Source organism: Cornus florida, unplaced genomic scaffold, assembly GCF_030987335.1.
Source record: "Cornus florida cultivar Cherokee Brave unplaced genomic scaffold, ASM3098733v1 CherokeeBrave_3.0.0_Hap2_Chr11, whole genome shotgun sequence".
Taxonomy (NCBI): Eukaryota; Viridiplantae; Streptophyta; class Magnoliopsida; order Cornales; family Cornaceae; genus Cornus; species Cornus florida.
In genome coordinates this window covers 125,413,961-125,422,677 of record NW_026775581.1, presented here as the reverse complement: position 1 = coordinate 125,422,677, position 8,717 = coordinate 125,413,961, and the positions used below count along the sequence as shown (strand labels likewise).

The 8,717-nt window shown below is 35.6% G+C and overlaps 1 protein-coding gene across 2 annotated transcripts; it reads left to right on the top strand.

Annotated features, from left to right (window-relative positions):
- Positions 1-1,703: 1,703 nt before the first annotated feature.
- Positions 1,704-7,752, top strand: LOC132285991 (phosphoglycerate mutase-like protein 4). Of its 2 annotated transcripts, none has more exons than XM_059788240.1 (7): positions 1,704-2,030; positions 2,838-2,958; positions 4,544-4,594; positions 4,673-4,783; positions 6,611-6,742; positions 6,924-6,984; positions 7,244-7,752. In XM_059788240.1, exons 1-7 carry the CDS (start codon positions 2,011-2,013, stop codon positions 7,465-7,467), a joined length of 720 nt encoding a protein of 239 aa, XP_059644223.1. In that variant the 5' UTR covers positions 1,704-2,010; the 3' UTR covers positions 7,468-7,752. The 2 variants fall into 2 exon arrangements, with proteins under 2 accessions (XP_059644223.1, XP_059644222.1); XM_059788239.1 differs by having other exon boundaries at positions 1,705-2,030; positions 6,924-6,999.
- Positions 7,753-8,717: the final 965 nt, after the last annotated feature.

The following is an 8,717-nucleotide window of genomic DNA, read 5'->3' as shown; positions in this document are numbered from 1 at the left end:
TATTTATTTTCTTGGCAAACTAGGGGCTTGAACAGAGTACACTCGCTCCGGAGCCCCGGCGTTTTACCAACTAGACTATTGGGTGACAATGGATTCAGAGTACATTCACCGGATCTAGTTGTGCAAATTACTATAGGGTGGGTATTGCGATTTGTGGTGGTGGTTGTTTGTCATTGTCTAAACAGTTACTCTATACCTGGATCTGAAAATGACAACAATGGAAGCATGAGATGTGAAACTTAAAATTGGGTATCATTTTTGGCTATGTATGAATTAGCAAGCATTTATAAAGCTAACAGCCCATATACATCAGCTTGAAAACAAGTCCTCTCTCTCTCACCCAAACTTTATTCAGGGCAGATATGAATGGTGTTAGCATATCAATTATATATATGTATATATAAATAAATGGTGAATTTTAATCATAATGTGAGTTTTGTAGAGGTCACAATCACAAGGATGGTGAGATTATTGATCCTTCAAGAGGGGAATGAAAAACCAAATCTCAATGGGCGTTGCATACCAAATGTGGGTGGATTATGAGATCTAAACAGTGAACTCAATTGCAGTTTACTCACCAAGAGTTGCAGTTACTTATTTACATTGTGAGTCAATACTTGGATATCAAATTATGAGAGTTTATAAAGTTGTGGGATTTTTTATTTATTTTTTTAAAATTGAGCGAACACACCTATGCTTGCACTGAAATCATGTAAAAATGACTTGTACCAACTGGCTATTCCCATTTGGTTACTGTAAGAGTTTTTTATTCTTTCACTATCATTCCTTACTTTATGACTTTTCATGGCACCTTATATCAGATTATTCTGACCATTGCCGCAGTAAGATAAGACATCTTTAACGCAAAATGTCATTTTTTTCATGTCATATTTATATTTTGAGAGAAAATAAAGTGTCAAAATATTATATTTTAACAATTATGCTCCAACAGTGTATTTCGTCCAAAATGCTATTTTTTGACATAACAATTATTATTTTTCAGCTACCATTCCTAACGGCAATTTTCAACAACCATTTTTTATTTTTTTTTAAGTGTTTGTATTTTATTTAGTTTATTTATCTTATTAAAAATAAATAAATAAAAACGCTGACATATATATGTATATATACAAACACAACAGACATATATATATATATATATACACACACCAGACATATACATATATATACATATGTCTGTTGTGTGTATATACAAGCATAACTTACATATATATATATATACACAAGCTCCACAACAAATTGGCAGCCCAACACCAAATTGGTAGCTCATGTGAGAAAGAAGAGAGAAGGAATAGAGCAATAGCAGATTTGATAATAGTTATATGTTGTGCTATATTTGGCACAACATTTGACAAAGTTATATTTTGACAGCCCATTTAGCATCTCACGAGAGAGCCCATTTTAAACCCACATGTTATATTTTGAAAATAACATTCCATTATAGTTGATCTAACACATGATATTAGATGATTCTGACCATTAACACAGTAGGTCACAAATTTACATAATATATATATATTTTTTATATGATTCTAATCATTAGTATAAGGGATCTAGTTAAATATACCTGGATTGAAAAAATGACTCATAAACTGTATTAACATATTACATAATATCATAATCTGAGTACTTTCCTTGAATTAATTGTCAACCATCTAAAAATTTCTTACGTATGTGATGAATGAAATCTCTGTTTAAAAAAAAAAAAAAACTTAAGGGACTTTAGAGAAGGTACAAGTGGAAACTTCATTTTCCCTTCTGCAATTCCAAACAACTCCCTGACAAATTAAGACCTGTTACTCTCAATGGCTGAAGCTCCGGCCATAGCTGATATGGCTGTCTGTCTACCGCTCGATGGAACAGCGGTCAGAAGCAAACCCACGTCAGCTCCGCCCTCACAAGCTAAAACCTTTTACTCTCAACCCTCAGGAGGACCGGACACGCAGAACCAGACCTTAGCTCATCGCCCAATTTACTGAGGACTCATCAATGGCCGAATCCAATTCCAGGTCGTTAATAAATATGTATGCGTGTTGATTTATTTACAAAGAAATGAGAAATGTTTTCATTTGGAGTTCAATTTTAGGATCCTTTGGTTGTCAAGAAAGTTATTCGTTTTTTAAAAGAATCAATCCACCGACTAGTGACTTTGCTCCCAATGCTTGCAAACTCGAGATATGTCCGATCACTCAAGATGTGTTTGGTAGGATTATTTGGAGAGATAAGGAGAGAAAAGAAAAGAAAAGAAAGAATAATGTAAGTTTGTGTTTAGGTACGTTAAGTGGAGGGATAGGAAGGATAGTTATCCCTTCTTATTTCTTATTTGCTTTCTTTTTAATTTTGAAAATATCAAGTCCCATGATTATAAAGGTTATAAAAGGATAAAAAAATAATTTGTTTACCATCATTTCTTTTTTTTTTTCTCATCTATTTATCCAAACAAAAATAACTATCATTTCTTTTCTTTTTTCGTATCCAAACACTAATAGAAATTATTACTATTTTTTTTTTTTTCTTTCTCCAGTGACTAATACTATTCTTTCCTTTCTTTTCTTTTCTTTTCTTTCCTCACAAATTATACATATCAGGGTAATTTTTTAGTCTTGTGAGAATCTTTTGAATAATTTTTATTTCTGCTCTTAGTATTGTAAGTTTATCATGAAAATCAAAACTTAGGCGAACCCAGTAGTGAAAGTTCAGATGTGTGGGGGCCTTGGTTTCTCAATTTGCAGATCATGAAAATCTATTTTCATTGAATGGTTTGGGCTTCATGTACTGAATGTTCGACTCTGAGTTTTTATTTTATTTATTTTAAGGGATTTGCCTCAATCTTATTGTAATGGCGAGGGCAAGGTCGACTCTGTTGCTGCGGATTATGCTGAAATCATTGTTATACGTCATGGTGAAACAGAGTGGAATGCCAATCGTAGGATTCAGGTCTGATTCCCCTTTAATGCCGAGAAAATACATTTATTTTGGTTAATTGTTATCTGTCGATATCTACACGTGTATAAGATTAAATTTGGTATGCCTTTCAATTGCATGGTGTATTAATTGTGTAGTATAGAATTGAAAGTGTATGCCTATCATGAGTTATCTATTTTAGCTCTTGGTAATATATATATTTATAATTTGGTGTGAATAATTATCCTTATTGAGATTTGCAGACCTACCATTTATGTTTAATTTATGTTTTATGTATGCCAACTTGGTTGGTTAATTTGGTTTGCGGGAGAGGAGGAGCCTCTATGCTCAAGCTGGTACTAAACCAATCCAATGGGCTAGCTGGTTGAGCCTCCAATCAGTCCTGGGTTTGTTCTTGCCTCAGTGATGAGAACTTTTCCGACTAACTAGAAAAATATTGAAAGTTATTTTGAGTAGATGAAAGCAAACAGTGCCTCATTATCAGTTCAAGTACATCACCGTCTCTTTGATGAAATAACACTAATTAAATGGTAGATAGAAAGGAAAAAGACATGCTAAAGTTCTAACTACAATAAACAACTGTGGAATAAATGGTGCAAATAACATAATAGGACCCTAAAACTGGGTTACAGGGATCCAAAACATGGGCAAAATATTATAACAAAACTAAATGAATGGATAAACTACGCTTTCACTTCCTAAACTATGGGCTGGTGCCATTGTGAGCCCCTTGACTTCTAAATGGATCAATTTGCTCCCTGAAGTACTTCTTCATATTCATGGCATGCCCTATTTTGTGATCTTTTGGTGCATTGAAACTAATGCTGACTGTAACTACTGTGTCAGAAGATGTTTTTTCACCTTTCCATTTATTTTATTTTTATTATTCATTTTCATATATCTTTCATTGGTTTTGGGGTTGTCTGCAGCCAGAGTAACGTACATGTATGTAAGCAATTGGTACATCTGTTTGCTATAGAAAATGTTGTGGTAGCAGTCAATGACTCAATGTACTCATCTGTTTTCAAGATGTACATATATGTAAGCAACCGGCACATCTGTTTGCTATAGAAAATGTTGTGGTAGCTGTCAATGACTCAATGCTTCTCATATGTTTTCAAGAGGGAAAAAAAACAGATCTTTATTTTCCTTTCATGTTCATATATATATTTCTCTCTCTCTCTCACACACACACCCCCAAATCAGGTTAGGTTTATCACCAGTCTTCCTCCCAGCACCCTGTATGGGTGGGTAATGCTCTAATAAATATCAATAGAGGAATTTAGGACATGAACCATTAATTTATCATCTCAGATGTCAATTAAAAACTCCTTTTGCTAGCTACCTCCTTCAGAATCATCACTCTTATCTAGATGCAGCCCATCAGGCTTCTTTTTCCAGCTTCTCTGTCTCACCTCCTCTACTCAAGAGCCCCTACTATAAACAGTTTCCGTTCAAAGTATTGAAAATATGTCTCCTCTCACATATTGGCAATTTATATATTTAGTAAATTGTTTGTTGTTCATCCTTTCTTGCCACTGATGTGCCTGTGAGTTTTAGATCTGTTTTTTGTCAAATTGATTTTCCTTTTTAACAGGGACACCTGGATATTTCATTAAATGAGGTTGGAAGACAGCAAGCAGTTGCTGTAAGTTATGTTTAATATGGCATTCTTGTCTGCCATTTGCATTTATATTACCTGGCAAATTATCATATTCTCTTGCAGGTGGGCGATCGACTATCCACTGAACCTAAAATCTCAGTTGTATACACATCTGACTTGAAGCGAGCTCTTGAGACTGCAGAGATAATAGCACGTAGCTGTGGCGGACTTGAGGTATAAATACAGGATCAACTTTGTGAAAGTAGCATTTCTTTAAAATGGCTTCAAAGGGCTGAATAACTATATGATTATGATGGTGATAACAATGATAATGATTATGTTGATCAAACCAAATGCTAAACAGTGATAGCGATGATGACAACAACGAAGATGATGAGCAACAATTAAGCATAATAATTCCTAGTTTCCACTAATTCGAACCACCAAACAACAAGTACAACCGACAAACTTGAATTAGCTGTAAAAACACCTTGAAACAATGAACCAGTGATCAAGGTCGGTAGCAGCTGCAAATTTTTAAATGTGGTCTTTTGGCTGTATCACTTATATAATTATTATATATTTATTCACTTTATTCTAATAAGATAGAATGCGTAGTAGGGCATCCTCACACTTCGAGGATTAAGTGCCTTGTACTGTGATTTTTAAATGCACGACTGTTATTAGTTTTGCCTTGGAATGTATGAGTTGCACTCGATGGGGAACAAAGCTTCTCAACAATCTAATGATCAATCATTGTACAGGGGACCAATTACATATGTCTTTTTGACATCCCTGATTGATCGGAAATCGGAATCCACCCTCTGATGTATGTACATGTGGTTAATTGTATAAGAACAGCATTGCTTGATGAATTTTTATTTTGACCACTGCCTTTGACTTACCTGTTTCATAATTCATAAGGAGTGATACTGCTTAGAGTAATAAATTGCAAGCATTTTGAACGAAGATATGACCTTAAATAGAGCGAATGGAAACATAGAACCGCTGTGACGTAGTGCATGACGAGTAATGACGCGCATGACTTGGCATTAAGACCACTGTGAACTACACAGGTGAGGCAATAGCAGACTGTGCACCCATTCAGTTTTCTAAGTTGTGTTCCCTACTGAACACAGTTTTTTTTGTTTTTATTTTCATAGTTGGTACTCATGCACACATGCCTCCACTGACGCTTGAACCTTTAACCTCGCTTTGGGAAGTAAGGGCCTAATACCGCTAGGCCACTAGCCCATTGGTACCGAACACAGTTTAGGCACACTCTACTTATGCCTTCCAACAGTTACTACCAGCACTAGGCCATGACCGCTGGGTCTTGCCGCTTTTTTCGCCACCTTTGTTAGAACTTTAACCAGTTTAGTTCGTCCCTTTTCTCTCTGTACACGTGTATATTATATATGATATTAATGGGGTATTTTGAAAGGGTATTATTGTCCACCTATGAAAGTATTAATAGGGTATTTTAGCCTTCTCACATTACTCTTGAAAATTAAAGGGTCTTTTCAGTAACTCAAGGGGTAAATAGGTCTTCTCACGAGGCTTCAGGTGATTGTCCCAATGGCTAGTTAATGGAAAGGGATGAATCCTCACATGCCAAACCTTAGGGGAGGGGTTTGTGTAAGTTTTTGCAAACATAGCAGTCGTGTGTAATAAGGACAAATCTCAGGGAGGTGTCAGTGTAATTTATCCTAATAACAACAACAACAACAACAATAAAAGACAATAAGAAGATGCTAAATTGAAGCAGGGTCTAATTATTTGTCAAGAAGGCAATATGTGTGCTATTTGAGATATAGAATCATTCTCTGATGTTATAACATTCAAAATTTGATTTTGGTATTGTTGAATGGTAGTCTTCATTGCCGGAGTAACATAATTAGGATAAAGAGTTCAAATCTGAGCGATTAAGGAACTCATTTCTGATCATCATAGGATTTTAAGTTATTCATTATGCCTGATGTGGTCCATGAAATTTTTACAAATTTATATTTGAATTTTAGTCAGCTCATGGATGCCTGTTTGTTGGGTTTTCTATTCCAGGTTATTAAAGATCCTGACCTACGGGAAAGACATTTAGGAGATCTTCAAGGTGTTGAGTACGATGAAGTTCCCAAAGTTAGTCCCAAGGCTTACGAAGCTTTTACATCGCACAGGACGGATCAAGAAATCCCAGTAAGTAATATGTCCAAAACTTGCTAGTTCATATCTGCTATTCTTTTAGCATAATTACAGTGCATGACAAGTTGGAAAAATATCATTGCAGTAATAGCTAATAAATGATCTTTTAATGTTGCATGAAAGCTACTTCTAGCATTTTTATTGGTCCTTTTTGTTTATTTTACTTCATATGCAGGGTGGTGGAGAAAGTCTTGATCAAGTTTGTCAACGATGCACTTCTTCATTGCAGAAAATTGGTAGGAAACATAAAGGTATCAGTAGTTCATACATTCTTGTAACTTCTCTACCATGTGAATGAGCCAAATATATATATTCTAAGTCTTTTAGTAATGACGTCTGTGATGCCATACCTATTTACTGTTTCAAGCTTAAAATTTTGAAGTTTTCTTGGTTTTAGATGCAGCATGACAAAGTTTGCACAATGCAGTGCTTTCCTAAATGCAGAATGGCACGTTGCATGATATATTCTTATTTTGTTGCTTGTTTCCATTGCAGGAGAGCGAGTAGCCATGGTCACTCATGGTGGTGTGGTCATAGCACTTCAAAAGCAGGCTTCCCCAAGTGAACACTCCGGAGGGAAAGTATTGAATGCAGCTTTAAATGTGTTTCACTTGTATGACGGGGATATTTGGACCATAGAAGTGTGGGGCGATATAAATCATCTTAATAAAACGGGATTTTTGGAATCGGGTTTTGTAGGAGACAGTATTTCTGGTTAGTCCGACATGGGCACTGGCATTTTGCTGTCGTTTGCTTAAACAATGGCATGCTGGAGTTTTAGAAGGGATGAAGTGCCTGACACTAATAAAGTCACTTCTATAGTCGATTATTTCAGCCAATACATCCTTCAGACCGGTTTTATATATTCAACTTCATGAAGTTATATTTTTCTTTCCAGCAAATCGTGAAATAAATAATTCTGGTTGGTCATGCTGATCAGTCTATCTGCATAAATAATTCTGGTTTGATCTTATGGAGCAAGATATTTTAGTTTGGTCGTTTCACTATATGCTGCATAAGGTGACGGGCACTTCAGTTGATTATGGTTGCAGTCTTGCAGTATCAAGTCATCTAGATCAGTGGTGTTGGAGTCCCGTGTCCATTGGTCCTAGGCCAATCTTTGACGACACTAAAGTAAATGTGTCGGAAATGTGCAAGTTTTATTCAATTTTTTGCTGAGAGTGTTGATTATGGTTGCAGTCTTGTAGTATCCAAGTCATCTAGATCAGTTGTGTAGGAGTCCGGGGTCCATTGGCCCTAGGCCAATCTTTGACGACACTCAAAATAAATGTGTCGGAAATGTGCAAGTTTTATTCAATTTTTTGGTTTTTGCTAAGAGTGCTGCTGCCAATCGGCCGGGACCATTAATTTCTCGGTGTAGATAGTTTGTCCTGTAAGTCTCATACGTTGGCATGATAAATGGGTAATGTGACTGGGGTTGGGGTGGTAGTGGTGGTTGTTTGTCATTGTCTAAACAGTTGCCTTATATCTGCATTTGGAAGTGACTACAATGGAAGCATCTGATGTGAAACTTAAAATTAGGTCTCATACGCATTTATATAGCTAACAACAACCCATACATCACCTTCAAAAATAAGTAATCTGTCTCTCGTGGAATGCTTCTCAGTCACCCCCGAAGATTTATGCAGATCTATTCACATAAACCAATACCAAATAATGTTGGCATAACAATTTATAAGATGATTGATTAAAATTGTTATGGTAAGATGGTAAATGTTATTTTATTTTTGATTAATAGTTATACTATACTACTATATTTCGTCTGTACAATGCCTTGTTTGTGGTGGGGAACACTAGATACATGCTCAAAGCAAAGAGAGAGCATGCGCAGCAGATGTGTGGTCCACCTATATTTATGCTTGAATAATGAAGGTAGTTATCAAGACGTCAGTTACTTTTATTTTGTTTGGTACCCATTTTAAGCTTTCCTCTGTGGCTTCCTTTATCA

Excerpts from the sequence above, each read along its gene's own strand:
- LOC132285991 (XM_059788239.1), top strand. The coding sequence starts at position 2,011 with ATGGCCGAATCCAATTCCAG. Across the intron at positions 4,595-4,672 it reads GAAGACAGCAAGCAGTTGCT|GTGGGCGATCGACTATCCAC; the intron begins GTAAGTTATGTT and ends ATTCTCTTGCAG. Across the intron at positions 4,784-6,610 it reads GTAGCTGTGGCGGACTTGAG|GTTATTAAAGATCCTGACCT; the intron begins GTATAAATACAG and ends TTTCTATTCCAG.